Source organism: Alternaria atra, assembly GCF_907166805.1.
Source record: "Alternaria atra isolate CS162 genome assembly, contig: 31, whole genome shotgun sequence".
Taxonomy (NCBI): domain Eukaryota; kingdom Fungi; phylum Ascomycota; class Dothideomycetes; order Pleosporales; family Pleosporaceae; genus Alternaria; species Alternaria atra.
Window position 1 is genome coordinate 18,469 of NW_025091330.1, and position 15,807 is coordinate 34,275.

The following is a 15,807-nucleotide window of genomic DNA, read 5'->3' on the forward strand; positions in this document are numbered from 1 at the left end:
CAAGTCTGGATGAAACGAATCACCAACGAGGTCAATAAGCAGAATAAGTGTATCCAAGACATGCGTCAGACAGATCCGCGCGACGACAAGAAGCGTATAGTGAATACAAAAGGCGGTCTGATCGAAGGCTCTTATCGCTGGATATTCAACAATGCTACCTTCCAGCAATGGCAACAGCGCCCAGACAGCCGATTGCTGTGGGTCAAAGGTGACCCTGGCAAGGGAAAGACGATGCTGCTGTGTGGCATCATTGACGAGCTGCAAAACTCGACGCCGAAGTCTACCCTTCTGTCGTACTTCTTCTACCAAGCGACCAACTCGCGCATCAACAGCGCCACGGCCGTGCTACGAGGGCTATTATACATGCTCGTGAAGCAGCAACCGTCGCTTATATCGCACGTCCGCAAGAAGCACGATTACGCCGGCAAAAGCTTGTTCGAAGACGCAAACGCCTAGATAGCCTTGATAGAGATCTTCATAGATGTGCTACGAGACCTAAGTCTGCGCCTAACATATCTAATTATCAACGCACTAGATGAATGCGTTACTAATCTACCGAAACTGTTAGAGTTTGTCGCAAAGCAGTCATCTATGTCTTCCCGCGTCAAGTGGATTGTTTCTAGCCGCAACTAGCCAGATATTAAAGCACAGCTAGAGCGGGCAGGACACAAAGTAAGACTAAGTCTTAAGTGTAAGGGGCTACGCCTAAGTACCACAAGAGGCTACGCCGAAGAACTTCCCGCTTATCTATCTTTGTATCAGCGTACGGAGGATAAATACCGTACGAGGAGGACGCTACTCTTCTTTTCCTTATCCTTTGTGAGGAGTAGTTGGGCAGGCACTGAGATATCGGTATAGGCTTGTATTAAGACGAATCCTTGAGGAGCTATCAAGCCTCTCAGAGGGATGATATATACCTACGTCACGTGATTGTGGCTGGTGTGATCCGACGGTGCCCCGAAGGGTTCCTGGTGGCTCACCAGTCTGTGGCTGGAATCCTGTGGTGATAGAACATCGTGACACGCACACGGGTGCTGACGCAGATATTGCGTGAGCCCTTTGCGCAGCTCCTTGGAAACGCCGTGCTTCCTGTCTAGGTGGGTTGTGACCTGAGAGTTCGCTGTGGCTAGAGTGTATTTGCACTGGCGACATATCAGGGCTCGACTCTCGCCATCCACATATAGATCGCAGCGCGCCAGAAGGGTTGGTGTGGAATCACGGTTCGTGATGACGGGAATTGTAACACGACAAGCAAGCAAGAGGGGCAGGACTCGCAACAACGGGACATCAGGAAGCGAGCTGTAAAAGGAGGAGCGATGTGGTAGTATATAAGGGGTGTTCGTCGCCGTATCGACAGTGTGACATACGCGTGCACGGCCGTTTTTCGGAAATTTGACCAAGTTTCTGGATCGGCACGGACATTTTGTGGAAGTTTGAACAAGGTTCCGGGGACCATTAGCCCAGCAGTAGTAGTAGTAGGACCTGGTGGTTTTCGGAGGGCTGGCTCGTGCGGCGATCGCAATTTCCTGAAAGGGTTTAGTTTTGGAATAGGGAGTGTTCCGTGTCGGCATACTTGAGTGGGCTTTCCCGATCCTTTATCCACCAATCACGTATAGACATTCAACTTCTAAGCCTTGACTAACAGACTTGGAATACCAATCTTCGATGCTGTGGAAATTGCATGAAACTTAAGTGCAAGCGCGGGTGATTAAATGCTGATGAATAAGAGCCTCATTGCTGACGTGCAGCTGTCTAAGGCGGATGCCGGCTAGCTCCGCATGCACGACAGCCTCAACCGAGGCGAACGAACATGGGGTAATGACGTTGGCAGCCGCGCCCTGCACAAATCTACATGCCCTACAGCCGATTATCAAAGTCTAGTTCAGGAAGAAATAATATCAGTCGCATTCCATGCATGAGGTCTTAACACCGACGATGTCGATGGTGATCCACTTCGCACATGCACGATGGGCAGACTAGGGTCGGTGATGCGGGGCCACACTGTGTAAGTAACCAATTCAGTTGTAGTGAGGTTGAAAGTCATCGGGTTCGCTTGTTAGTCATGGCTAATCACAGCATTGGAGTCTGCAGAATTCCTGAATGGAGATGGTAGTCGACGGGTTGCACAATGCGGAATTTCACCGCAAACTCCACCCAAACGCCGCCTTGAACCACGCTGTACGAGACTGGGTTCGCGGACCAAGGCCCAAGAGACATGGGCATGGAGCCGTGGATTCATCGACCGGGCTTTGAGCAGGGCATATGAGTTAAGAGGCGGATGGGGATAGGACTTTGTAGAGGTATAAAGAGACCTCAGGCCTGCCTCTCAGTAATAGACCATCGCATCGCCATCCAATACTTCTCCGACTTCAGTAGCACAGGCTGACTATTCGATTTCATCGCCAACCTTCAAGATGAAGTTCTGTTCTACTATCGCCCTTGCGGCTCTCACGCTTCTCAACACCGTTCGCGGTGATGGTACGATTGTTCAGTCAAACATGTCTTCCAGAGACTAACATACTTCAGCTGTACCATGGGAGCGTATCGACAAAGACGACGCAGTATGTCATCATCCCACACTCTAACCGATCTTCTCATCTAACGTCCTATGTAGCTTCTCCTGATTCTCGACTTGCAAGTCGGCCTTTTCCAACTCGCTAGAGACTGGGACCCAACCCTCTACAAGCAAAACATCATGGCCCACGCAGAGATTGGCAAGGTCTTCGACATCCCCGTCATTCTGAGCACGTCTGCCGACCAAGGTCCCAACGGTCCTTTGCCCAAGGAAATGTTGGAGATGTACCCCGACGCGCCTCTCATCAGGCGTCAGGGCGAGGTCAAGTAAGTCATCTTTATCGTCGTCAGCTCTTCCTCCTACCCACCTACTTCAAGTGTCCGTCACTGCGCAATCAGCTAACACACACCCAGCGCCTGGGACAACAAGGACTTCAAGGCCGCTATCCGCGCCGCAAACAAGACCCAAATCATCGTCGGCGGCATCACCACAGACGTCTGCACCACTTTCCTCGCCCTCTCCCTCCGCGCAGAGGGCTACTCCGTTTTCGCCAACGTCGAAGCCAGCGGTACTTACACGGAGCTTGTGCGCGACACAGCAAACGCACGCATGCAGCAGGCGGGTGTGCAGCTCGTCTCGCTCTTCTCCATTGTGTGTGATCTAATAAGGGACTGGCGCAACACCCCTGGTGCTAAGGAGTTGCTCCCGTACTTGGACAAGTACTTGCCGGTTTATGGAATGGTGGCTCGAGGACATGCTGCGGCTGTGGAGAATGGAACGGTTCAACCGGGGCAGATTGGACTCATATCTAGCAACAATGGGTCGATTGTTTTGTAGAGTAGTGTGAGTCCTCAGATGGTGGATAGTATTCGTGGATAGAAGGCGGATACTACGGGTGGGAAGCGAATGAGACGAGTCAGCGGAGAGGGAAAAAAGTGATGTCAGATTAGCCTGCGAGTGACATCAATATCAGATATGTCAAAGCATGAACATCCATTACCTAGGCGATCGTTGCGAGGGTTCGTGACGCTTTGGCGTGGGTCGAAGTTAAAAGGGCAACTCCAGGCGAGGCAGTGGGCAGGCACACGCGAAGATACCTCAAGATCAGCGAGACAATCCATCCCGTTCCCCACCACCAACAGATATTGTAAGCATGGGGTGGCACTAGGATTGGGTCCCATGTATGAGTGTATTGTTCTGTGTATGTACATGTGATGTGGTCCTAGGCTTACATCTTGCATCTCAATGTTCACTAGAGTCAGTTCACAGAGCTAACATGTCCACAGAATCACGAGCTAGACTTTGGTGTCCCGCACTTTCAAAAGCTAGCCGAGAAGAGCAACTTCCCTTGGTTGTGCGCAAACGTGCTTGATCCCGCATTGGGGAAAGACGTGCCCCTAGGTAGATCCAAAAAGACAGCCTTGGTCAACATCAACGGTGTCAAAATCGGACTAATCGGGCTTGTCGAGCAGGAGTGGCTTTCTACCGTCAATGTGCTCCCGCCTGATCTCATCTTCCGCTCCGCCTCGGCGACAGCGGAAGCACTGGTGCCCGCACTAAAAGCCCAGGGCGCGGACATAATCATTGCGCTCACACACCAGCGGGAGCCCAACGACATCAAGTTGGCACAAGAATGCGTCGGCTTGATCGACCTAATCCTGGCGGGCCACGACCACTTCTGCAGTGACATTCTTGTCAACGGCGTGCGCATCGTACGTAGCGGCACCGACTTCATACAGCTAAGTTACATCGAGGTTCGGAAGAGTAATTCACGCAAAATGTCGGGAGGAGATTAGGCCATCAAAGTTTCCAGGGAAGACATTACCGCAGCAATTCCTGAAGACTGTAATAGGCTAGAAGCCTCGTTGTAGTGTTGCTCCTTGGTGAAACCTTCGGTACTTCGTCTGAGAGAGTAGGGACCTTCGAAGCCCCTCGAAGCTTCTCGATCATAGCGGGGTAGATACAAATCCAGACTCACTCCTAGATAACTTGACTCTCTATCGAATATAATCCTGTTATCAGGCATCGGCAACCTTTGCGCAGCCCCTTACCAGACTTGCCAAGCCAATCAAGCCGGTTTAGCCTAATGTAGTAACTTCCTAACCTACAACGGCTAGTGAATTACTATATTGGGCTAGACCGGCTTGATCGGCTTGATTGTTGGCAAGTCTGCCCCTTACACACAAGCTTTGGATGCCGTTTTCCTAATTCACGCTATCGCGAGTTTACCTATTGAGCATGCTTCATCGACTTAGTATATGATGTTTTGCGATTTAGCTTTTATTACAAATGACACGAACATAGCGCGATTTGACATTGTGGATGTGTCCCGTTTCGTTGTATTGCTATACATCCCTGCAATGCACATCAACCCCCCTATCCTCAACGACGATCACCTTTCATTTACATTATTGCAGCTTTAGATTGTTATGGCCGCGACGTGGACGAATAAATCCCGGGTGTATTAGGGTTCCTGCCACGCGTGTGGAACCTATAAAGAAGCCATGCACGTCTTGCTTCCACTTCTGATTCAAGGCAAACTAACGCAATGGCATTAAATCTGCTCTCTTTTGTAGCCATCGAACGCGTAATCGTTGGCTGTACGAAGCGGCTGGGGTAGTGGGAGCAGCCGATGGTCGGTTGCTATGTCCAAGCAAATCAAAGGCCGAGTCTGTTCTGCCATGATAGTCTTTTTTCGACCCTGGTGCGCTTCGATGGCAGTTGCTAGTAAGTCCAGAGTCACAAGATCGATCTACCATAGCTTGTTGCTCCGTTCAACGCTGTGCAGTAGAGATTGTATTGTTCAAATTCATTAAACAAAAAGACTTGCCCCTTCGTCACTTTCGTGGCCACAAATTTCGAGTTCCACCCTCTTTCTTGTTCGTGACCATGGTACATGATCGTGACCAGTGACAGGCACCAATCGAGATTTGATCCAATGACTCACAGGCGAACGAAGCCGGGAGATGATCAACCTGCAGTCATCTTGTGAACAGTAAAGGCACGATTGCTGCACCGACGAATCCCACCCTGTCGTCGCACGAAAAGTTGCACTCCTTCGTTTCGACTTAAGGCACAGGCTCGTTCTACTTTAAGAGAGTAATGATAGAGTAATGCGAAAGTCATCCAGGAGAATCGTCGTCGACGTTCACGGTACAGTCGTGTCCCATCAACTCGTCCCTGACAGGTACTAATCTGAACGAGTGCGTAGTTCTGTAGGGCGAGCAGAGCGTGGGTGTTGGTCGAAGCCGTCCATCTGCTGAGCCGACTGATTGACACACATGCCCTCCAGGCTATTCTTATGTGGCGCCTTGCTTAACGGCACTTTGTTCTTGTTGCTGAGCGCAGGATTTTCGCATTCCGTCTAATGAGAATCTTTAGCGTTGTAAGTCAGCGATGCAAAGTGAATGAAAACACAATGGTGCCGCATTTGTCAACTTCAACCCTCAACATTCTCGTCCGTCCGCAGCCGCTTGTTGGACCGTTTGATTGGTTCGAACTCATTGCGATTCGACGAGGGCGATGGAATCTGATTGAATGGAAGCACGGAGAAGCCGACGGCCTTGGTGGTCTTGAACTTCCGCTTGAGAAACTCGGTGCAGAAAGAAGGAAATGCATCTTTCAGCGAGCGCAGCCGGCTGTCTAGCGCACACTCGATGTGGTTCCACAGCAGTGCCCGCGCTTCGAGAAGGTGCTTCTCATTACGCAAGGTGCAGTCGAAGATGCTCTGCATGTAGTATGTTGCAGCACCAGCAGCGCCCAGCTCGCACCAGTGCAGCCAGATGTTGAGCGCCTGGATATCGCAGGTAAAAGAGACGTGCGCGCATTCGAGCGCTGTCGCGGGCAGGCCGTGGGCGATGCGGTAGAACTCGTCGAGGTAGCGGACGATCGCAGCGCCATCGCGGGCGCTCTGGTAGTGGGCAATCATGTGCGATTCGTCGGTAGCGGGCTTCCATTGGGAACTTAGAAAAGGGAAGACGAGAATGGGGTTGAGCGCAAAGTCAGCAAGCGCAATTTCTTCGTCGGGCGTGAAGGCGGTCTGCAGTGTGAGCTCGAAGGCCTGCGAAGTGGACAGATATCCGATGATGGCATCAGCCTGTAGCGTGCTCCTTGCAGACCAGCGCCTGATGTCTCGGGAGATAAAGTATCACGTATGCAAAGACGTAGAAGCGGAGGCAACAGCGCGATGCAGTAACAGGTTCTTGGCGAGTTTTGTATAAGTCGTTTGTGAGGAGTAGCGTTGCTTGCTGGGGTGATCGGGGGTCATGATAAGCCCTCATACCAGGTCCGATTCCGTCGCGGAAACCTAACGCGATACCCTTTTGGGCGATGATTGGACTGGAACACGAGCGTTCGCTGAAGGGTAGGACAAATCTCATTGCGATCCACAGTGTTAAATCGTGCTATACCCGTGTTGTTCAAAATATGCACCAATTCGCGAAGCATCATATACTAGGCGTAGCGCAATGCCAAGCGCCCGGGCCTCGAGAACCGGGGCTTGAAGACCGGCCTCGCCACCCGGCGCTGAACACTAAGCTCCTCCTTTCCCCTCTCCATCTCCATCCTTATTTATTCATCTCTATCTCCTCCACTTCGGTTTCCGTCCGTATCTCTATCTATCATCCGAACTCTATCCCCTCGTACGCGCACGCGATCGCCGTCAACCGTCAACCGTCAACCGTCAACCGCTGAACCGCCCTCACTGCCTGCCTGGCGCCTTGCCCCAGTACGCCATCCTTACTGCAAGGCCTTTGACACGGCGGGTTGGATTCGCGGTCTACGCGTTTTCGATTCGCGCATCTTCGGGGCGATACTCAAGCAAGGCACAGGCAGTGTGAAGGAGGCGGGCTTAGCGGTCCACGATTTGGCCGGTTGCTGCGACAGAGTCAGGGCTGCTCTTTGCGCCCGACGCGAAAGCCCGGGTGGGTGGGTTTCCTTTGCCGCTGCATCTCGCCTGCTTCGTTGCAAAGGGGTATGTAATGTTAAGTAAACATCTGCTGTAGAGAGAACTAATGAACAATGGTACTTAGCCTCGTTCGCAAGGAAGGTGTCCCCGCATTGGCGTATTCTGTAAACGATGTATCTGTACTGTGGCCGTGTTCTCTCAAGATCCTGCATTCGGACGCGCAGTTTGTGGTGTCACTCGGACACTCTATTTCAATCCATGGCTTTGACGACAAGCAACTCTTTACACTTTGCTATGAAGGTGACAATCTTATACCCGGCAAGACCTCGCTTGGGGATGTTGATATTTCTCTCCCGGATGGATCGTTACACATCATCGCACGGCATGGGCAACCCCGGCTCCGAACGCTGTCGCTGGCGCTCAAAGCACCCTGTTCTGTATGGTGCCCTCACAGTTTTGGCAATGAGGTGTCCGGCCTTCACACTGGTTTCCACGAGCTCTTAACACTGGCCAGGGCGACAGAAGTACGCATTTTGTTCGACACTAATTGGCTTGGGAAGTACAACCTCGCCAGGCTTCGGAGCGCTGTCGAGGGTTCCCGGCAACTCACTGGGGTTCCGGTCATCCCGCAGTTCACCCATTTATATCAGCAGGCAGACTGGTCAATTCTCAACTCTATCCAGGATGCCAAGTCTGGAGCTTATCTTCCCATTGGAGACCTGAGGTCTGAAGCTGTACCTTCCATCGAGGACGCAGTAGCTGGGGCTCCTCCTATCGAAGACGCTGTACATGACGCCCCGCCTTCATATGCGCATGTGTCGAGCAAGCGCTCGAGAAATGGTAAGTCTTCTAGTCGGACACAGCACCGACATATTGCTAACGCATATTCCCTAGCTCGCACTAGCTTGACACCCGACTCTCCTGTACCGAAGCGCCTCCTCCAAGATCCTACATGCGTGCCCTCGCCAACAGAACGCGCCACTTCCGTATCGTCACTTAGCTCAAAGTTCAAACCTTCGTCCACCGCCACCGTGCAAGTGGACGTTTTCCTAGACGTCGTCACATCCGCCGTCCAGAAAGTGCTCCCGGATTTGCTGCGCGAACAACTTCCCAGCATTCTGCAAGACCTTCTTCCGGGAATGCTTACTGACCCCTCACCGTCGCCATCTTTGTCGCCAACACCACGTTCCAGCCAGGGCGCTAATGCGCTCACGCAGCACCGTCGAACCCCGAGCCATAAACCCACGCCTGCGGCAGTAATCAGAACTGTTATAAGCACCGCTACCAAGACCCACCTTCAAAGATTCTTGACTGATGCCCTCGATCAAGCCTCCGAGCAAGTCTCTGAACTTCATAACTCTGCTAGCGTTGAGTTCGAGGAACACCTTGATGACACCAGGCTTGATTTCGCCACGCTCAAAGAGGACCACATCGCCGTCTTCAATGACGATTGTAATGAGAAGTTGGTGGAGTTCAAAGAGCGTCTAGTAGAGAAGAAAGATGAGGCAGAAGTGGAGGTGAAGGCACACGCTGACGAGGTAGTGGCCAAGGCTTGGGATAGGTTGAACATGGTGGATAAGGGGTGGTGTAGGCGTAAATGCCTTGCTGGTGCGAAGGACAAGCAGAGCAAGTTGGAACAAGGGCGGAGGGCGATGTCTCTGCCTCTTTGAAAGTGGAAGGAGAGAAATTACAGATGAGAATGGATTGGAATGGCATCGAGTTTTTGACGGATGGTTTATGGTATTCGATATTCTCATGATCTACAAGTAGCAATATCAAGCACTAAACCCTATCGTTGGATCCATCTCTCATCTTGACCACTCGTCCTTGCTGGGCGGCTCATGATGCGCACATCTCGCGCTGGAATCAGGTCCGCTCTCGAAGCTATTGGACTGAATGCATCACATCGCAATCCAAACATGGGCCCAACGGTAAACCACGAGTACTAATCTACAATGGCTTCAGATGAAACCCTGAAGTGAGAGCAAGTGTGATGATGTTCTATCTATGCCTCAGGCTCTATATATATATAGTCAACTGGTGTGCCGTCGCACCATTGTATGAGGAGGTTGTCACACCAGTGTTTGGTTATGCATGTCACGTGATCTGGAATCCAACTGCTTCGGAACTCACGAGACACTAGGTATCCTGCATATTTATTCCTCGTCAAAGAAACATCATTGCTTGGTGCATCGATTATTGTCGCACGGTTGGGTGCGGTGTTGCAAGTACGAGAAATTATGAAGTGTGTATATCTTGTATTGTTCTAGCATCATAGCTCAGCTTATATGGAGGTCATCGCACGGCGTTATTAGTTATAAGGTTCATGTTCCCGACAGCGCTTGGCCTGCGACAACAGGATATACGGGCAGCGACTGCATTCGTAGCCACGATAGAGCTTTAGGTCTGGAAGGGCCGGGTCCGTGGGCGACGGCAGCGGAATTTTACAGGTCCTGGGATTAAGTATGTCAAACTTTTCCTGGAGGCGCCTGGCAAGCGCGGTGGCTTGCTTTTGTGGTCTGGAATTGCTAAATTCAAGGCCGGCGTCGTGACAAGCCTCACGCGCGTGCTGTTTCTTGATGTGTTTGGCAAGATGCAGGGGTGGAATAGCGCAGGCACACGGCTTGCACACAAGCACTTGATATCGTGGATAAAAGACAAAAAAATCTATTGTCTTTACCAATGATAAGTATCAGAAGATATATGGGATAACGGCGTGAGGTTGATAGCAGATAAGCTAAGGAGAAGTGAGGAGGCTGAGGTGCTACACGAAAAGACGCGACTGAGGCGCCGTAGTCTAACGTGTTTTCGGGCCTATTATGCATCATATCTTTGCGTGCTCGCGTTCCTCAAGATCGGGATGTGATCATCAACGAAGGGCAGTGGTGAGTTTTGGTGAGGCGAGGAGAAGCAGGCATAGTGGAAGCGAGGTCGCTTCTGATTGGCCCACAAATAGGATGAAGGTTCGTCTATTGAAGTATAAATCTTAGAAGCCGCCTGCCTCTCCCCTGGCTGGGCGCGAGAAGCGACCAGCACCGTCTGCGCAGGCGTCGTCACCTAAGCGCGCTCGCACACAAGCAAGCCATCAGCCAGAGGAGCCGGCCAGCGAGGTGGAAGCGCAGCTAGATGCGCAGCCGGTGGAGGAGCAGCGCGTTCTCACCACAGTCACTAACTGTCACGATGTTCCAATACCACAGGTTCCAGCCACCGTCGGCCCTCACCAGCCACGATCACGTGACGTAGGTATATATCATCCCTCTAGGAGTCTTGATAGCTCCTCAAGGATTCGTCTCAATACAAGCCTATACCAATATCTCAGTGCCTGCCCAAATACTCCTCACAGGAAGCTCGCGATCGCCAGCATCAAAGGGATCACGACGATCAACAGCTACAACTCCAAAAAGCTGAGGCAATCAAGCTGCGTAAAGAGGCAAAGGTAATTAAGGCAAATGAGATTGAAGCAAGGCGTAAGGCTCGTGCAGAGGCTCGTATAGTGCGCGCTCAGCAGAAGGCTGATGAGGCTGCCGATCAAGCCGCCTGATAAGCAGCTCAAAAGACTCAACAATGACTCCAACAAGCTCTCAAAACTTCTCAAAAGTGTAAGAGGAGCAGCCTCAAAGCCTCCACGAAGCCAGCTCTAAAAAAGAGAGTTGCTGGCGATCGTGGTGGCCGTGATGAGCCACCTGATCAAAAGTCAGGCCTCCCACCTCCGCGATCGCGTCGCGGCCGACCAATCAAGTTAACAGCCAAATATAAGTAGACAAATATATCCAATACGACGTCTAGATCACTAATCCAAAAAAGATCGGGATAATAGCTATTTGGTGAGGCTCTACAGCCTCATTTGTAGTGGTGGTTTTTGTGTTCGGGTGGCTCGGACAGCCATCACGCACAGTACACATCATTCCGCCATGAAAATTCATCACTGTCCTCAAATCGACACCCTTCCTGCCACGCTACTCCAAAACTCACATCTCCTTCCCCTTCCACCCTCCCATGTATACGCATTCACAGCATCAAAATCATTCTGCAACCCGGGGTCGCTAAACTGGGTCACAGTAGCTCCAAACTGCGTGGTCACCTCATACGGCGTTCCACCTGTGGTATTCAAGCTGACCATCTTGGCAACCTGGCCCTCTTGCCAGGTGGGGAAGTTCTTAAGGACGGGGTCTGCGGGCACGGAGGGGTTTCCAGTCTTGATGAAGTTGCCCCAGATTTGGCGGAAAGCAAGAGCGAAAGAGGGCGATTGGTTGGCCGTAGCGGGGCCGAAGTAACCCGGTATGTCATCAGTATGACTCGCGAACGGCACACTGTATTGGTAGTGGTACGAGGTGCGTGAGGAGCCAGAGTAGGCGTTGTTGAGCCAGTATGAGGGACAGATGAATGTTGCTTCAGCAAGTATGTTGTTGGCACGTTGCTGTTGGCCGGTTGCGATCTGGCTGACGTTAACCGCCGTCGCGGGGCCAAGACCGTTAGTTGCAAATTCGAGATCTGAAGGATTGACAGGCCCGTCGGTGCTTGGGTATGCATCGAGCACATGTTGGATATCGTCTGTTGTAAAGGTCGGGAATTCCTGGCGCAGCCATGCTTTAAGATCGTCGAGCGTGGCAATAATGGGTGGCACGAACAAAGCTCCTTCGTTCGCGTTGTTGCCGACAAGGATGTTCTTGCCATTGACACGCTTCTGCTGGAGCGCAATACTGGGACGAGACGTAATAGCGGTGAAATCGGTGACAGGGAGAAATGCCCAGGTGCCGTAGACACTCGCTGACGTGACAGCAACATTTGCCTGCTGTAGGGTCGTCGAGTCCTTGTTCCTCAGGCAGGCGACCACGTCGGAGGAACCTGCACATCCGGCCTGTGAGGCAAAGTCCTGGTACCGTTGCGTCGGAAATGTGGCGTTATAGTCATATTGAGCCGGGAGATATGGCGATGCTGCGATACTCTTTCTCTTCAGTTAGAAGAACTTGTCTACCAAATGGCGTCGCGCACACTCACATTCTGGAACAGGGAAGTTCCAAGACTACCGTTCTTCGCAATACCAAGAAGGAGCACGCCTCCAGCACCAGCAGACTCGCCCGAGACCGTGACTTTCGCGGGATCGCCTCCAAACTTTGTGATGTACTTCTGCACCCACCCAAGTGCGAAGGCCATGTCCAAAATACCAGCATTGACGACGCCCTTTGACTTGACCTCGCTCGACGAGAGGAATCCAAATGCACCCAGCTGCGACATGTTAGCTAAACGACCTCACATCACCAGTACCCAGCTTACTCTATACTGAATCGTAACAGCAACGAACCCATTCCTGTTGGCTGCAATGATCTCGCTCATATCCTGCATCCCATCTCCGAACCCATAACCGCCACCGTGTATCCACACAAGTACAGGAAGAGTCTTCGCGTCTGACGGCGCATATACATTCAGAAATAAGCAATCCTCGTTTCCGGGGATGAAGGGCGCGTTAGGTACTGCAGGATACGCCTGAGGACATGCTGGAGCGAAGGTCGTCGCATTATAGATGGTATCCACCTTTGCTGGTCCCTGGGGCGCTTTCCAGCGAAGGCTACCAGTCGGAGGCGCTGCATATCGGATCCTAAAGATGATCGTGTGTCAGAGACCGAATTGAGGGAGAAGTGGTGGAGCTCCCAAGCGGGAAGTCATCATACCCCTTCCAGATACGGAGGCTTGTTGCAGAGTTTTGGTAGCCTTTGTAAGAGGCATAACCGAGATCTACGGTCAAGCCGAGGGATCGTGTGATGAAACTCGCATCATTCGTCGGCGCCGCTGTCGCACCACTCAGGATGAAAGCGCAGGTCGCGAAAGTCTTAAAAAGCGCGCCCATTTTGTTCTACAAAGGCTCAAGAGCGTCTTAGATTACCTGCAAGATATATGTACAGCCGGTTCATGGCGTCCGGACCCAAGATCGGGGTTATTGCCATTATGCGGCAAAACGAGATGCATCAATATTGCAGCGTATCCACCTGTGCGGGCCACGCCACTCGATCGTGCCGTGCCGTGTGAAGGTCCGATTCCATAGTAAGGGTCTTTGACTTCCCTGCAAAAGGAGAGCGTAAGCCATGAGTAATTTTATTGTGCCGCAATAGCATGAATCGACAACATTAGGTAAAGACGAAGTGATCTATTCTCAACCTCCAAAAAGTAGTAACAGAATCGATGGTGTGCGTTAAGACAGAATAGCTCACCTTGTTGGTAGTTGTCCCAGTGGTAGCTGTCGGTCACGAGCGTTGAGTGGACTCATACAAATAGCTCAAGACCGAACACAGGGTAGCTTTACGGTAGGGGAGGACAGCAGATGTGTTTTGCCTGCTCGCTAATGCCAGGCCAGGGGGATAGTAAGGATAAGCTATCGAAACTTTACCCGCTGCAGGGGCTCCTCCATGCAGCATGGGGTAAGTGTGGCGAGCTGCACGATTCGCGCTACTGATATCGCTTCGCTCTAGACCGAAATTCTTGTCGACAAACCCTACGAAATAACCGGTGGTGGCTTTTGCTCGAGGTCCTGAGAATATTTGTGAGTCTCGGTTTTTAGAGGTACAAACTCCATAGTACGAAGATACCAACCAGGAAGTGAAGAAAGTTGCATCAATTAGTGGAAGTCGTAATTAGTGTCGTACCATAACATTACAAGATATAGATACAAGGTGCCTCTCACTCTCACTCTCGCTATCCCTCCCATTTCCCTTAAAATGTCGCTCGAAATCATGTTGGACATAGATGGCCTTTCTGCCAGGGCCATAGCTCACTGCAGGCAAGGCGGTGATCGGTGGAGTGTCGCCCAACTCGAAGTCTTCCATCGCAGTCGAGGGGGGGATTTTGTTGCTGAGTTCCACAAACTTTCCACTCTTGTTCTGTTTCGTACCGGAATTGGGACCATATCCCCAACTGCCATTTCGTGTAGAGAAGGCTGGAATGACTTTAACGACGAGCAGCTTGAGAGCAGGAGTAGAAGCACAAACTATTGCGAGATTGACTTCGATGGTGGACCAATATGCGGTGGCGGTGCTGTACCAGGTCGTATCCTCTGGATGTTGAGCCAGAACAACCAAGGCGTGCAGGCGAAGGATTGAGACAATACAGACGAACCAACCGAGGGTCAGGATGATCGTTACCGCGATCTTCTGCATCTTTGGTATCTGCAAATCCCAAATGGCCTTCACGGGTAAGACAGCAACGAGCAAATCGGTCACGATGTTCAAGCTGGCATTGGCGTAATATAACCTGGAAGACGTTAACGATGTTCTCATGTCCTATTTGACGAAGAATGGAGTCAAGGCACCTTCAGATGCAGGTTTCCACGAAGGTACTTGGTGTATATGGGTGCAAACTCACGCATTCTCGTTCAGACACCTGGCAGTTGGTTTTTTCGTCACTTCCCAGAATGCATCCACAGGAATGCAAGAAAAGATACCAGTAGTGACTGATTCAATGCCATATGCGACGCAGATACCGAAAACGACATAGATCGGAATCTGCATTTCGCGCAATGTGAAAATGCGGCGGTATTGAAGCAGAATAGAGATCTTAGTCAAAGTCAAGCTGATGCAGTAAGCTAAAATGCTGAAGTAGAGATACTAGACTGGTGAGCTATGCTACTTGGCGTCTGAGATATTACTTACCTTCAGGATATTGACCGCGGCGACTAAGTCGAGGAACATCATATGCTTTCCACTCCCCCATTGGACCTCTGATACGAGTTAGCAATCAACGAATCAAAGGTATGCGGTTGTGGACTTACGGTATACTTGGCACACAGCCATGGCGATCGAAAAGCACTAGAGGGACGTCAGATCAAGCATCTCAAGATAGAAGGACCTCCAATTAAAAAGGGCTTGTGTTGCAGAAGCCCTCGCCAAGCATAATCTAAGATTCTTGGTGCAATGTATGACTTACCATCGATAGCGCAATAGAATAATCCTCCCATCCAACATTGTGTTGGAACGTAATACGTGTAAAGAAGCGAAGGCAGACGCAGATGAACGAAATGGTCGTGAAGGCGATGACAATAGCTTTGGTTGCAGGACCTTGATTCTCTTGGGCCAGCTTGGCCAGTTGCGCAGGCGGAAGTTGATCCATGACAAAATGATGCTGCAAGATGAATCACGGACGCAATACACTGTATAGTGTCTGAAGTTGGTAGCATACAGGTCAAGGAGCGGGACCCTTATTATAAGTTTCAGGTGACATCAACTCAACGGATTGTGGAGTAGTAGCCGTTTGACGGCATAATCTGGCAGGCATAGTCTGTGGTGAAAGTTTGGGAACCATAAGGTTCTCCCGCGGCAATGATTCCAGGCGCATATACGAACAAAATGAAGACAAGCACGCCTGACGAGGTCACTACAGCGTGACTAGGCGAGGAGGG

The 15,807-nt window shown here is 51.2% G+C and overlaps 5 protein-coding genes across 5 annotated transcripts; 2 read left to right on the forward strand and 3 right to left on the reverse strand.

The window, feature by feature from the left end:
* Nucleotides 1-2,414: 2,414 nt before the first annotated feature.
* On the forward strand, nucleotides 2,415-4,311 carry ALTATR162_LOCUS9786 (uncharacterized protein; the record flags this gene model as incomplete). Its single annotated transcript, XM_043317422.1, has 5 exons — nucleotides 2,415-2,478; nucleotides 2,527-2,561; nucleotides 2,615-2,841; nucleotides 2,929-3,244; nucleotides 3,802-4,311. The coding sequence occupies 5 exons, from the start codon at nucleotides 2,415-2,417 to the stop codon at nucleotides 4,309-4,311; spliced, it is 1,152 nt and encodes a 383-aa protein (XP_043173357.1).
* Nucleotides 4,312-5,954: 1,643 nt separating this feature from the next.
* Nucleotides 5,955-6,782, reverse strand: ALTATR162_LOCUS9787 (uncharacterized protein; the record flags this gene model as incomplete). Its single annotated transcript, XM_043317423.1, has 2 exons — nucleotides 5,955-6,624; nucleotides 6,679-6,782. The coding sequence occupies 2 exons, from the start codon at nucleotides 6,780-6,782 to the stop codon at nucleotides 5,955-5,957; spliced, it is 774 nt and encodes a 257-aa protein (XP_043173358.1).
* Nucleotides 6,783-7,805: 1,023 nt separating this feature from the next.
* Nucleotides 7,806-9,091, forward strand: ALTATR162_LOCUS9788 (uncharacterized protein; the record flags this gene model as incomplete). The annotated part of the gene is made up of 3 exons (XM_043317424.1): nucleotides 7,806-7,888; nucleotides 7,936-8,261; nucleotides 8,316-9,091. 3 exons carry the CDS (start codon nucleotides 7,806-7,808, stop codon nucleotides 9,089-9,091), a joined length of 1,185 nt encoding a protein of 394 aa, XP_043173359.1.
* Nucleotides 9,092-11,352: 2,261 nt separating this feature from the next.
* Nucleotides 11,353-13,266, reverse strand: ALTATR162_LOCUS9789 (uncharacterized protein; the record flags this gene model as incomplete). Its single annotated transcript, XM_043317425.1, has 4 exons — nucleotides 11,353-12,366; nucleotides 12,420-12,647; nucleotides 12,696-13,017; nucleotides 13,091-13,266. 4 exons carry the CDS (start codon nucleotides 13,264-13,266, stop codon nucleotides 11,353-11,355), a joined length of 1,740 nt encoding a protein of 579 aa, XP_043173360.1.
* A 781-nt stretch (nucleotides 13,267-14,047) lies between these two features.
* Nucleotides 14,048-15,518, reverse strand: ALTATR162_LOCUS9790 (uncharacterized protein; the record flags this gene model as incomplete). Its single annotated transcript, XM_043317426.1, has 5 exons — nucleotides 14,048-14,663; nucleotides 14,775-15,016; nucleotides 15,062-15,129; nucleotides 15,181-15,217; nucleotides 15,336-15,518. The coding sequence occupies 5 exons, from the start codon at nucleotides 15,516-15,518 to the stop codon at nucleotides 14,048-14,050; spliced, it is 1,146 nt and encodes a 381-aa protein (XP_043173361.1).
* Between the last annotated feature and the right edge of the window lie 289 nt (nucleotides 15,519-15,807).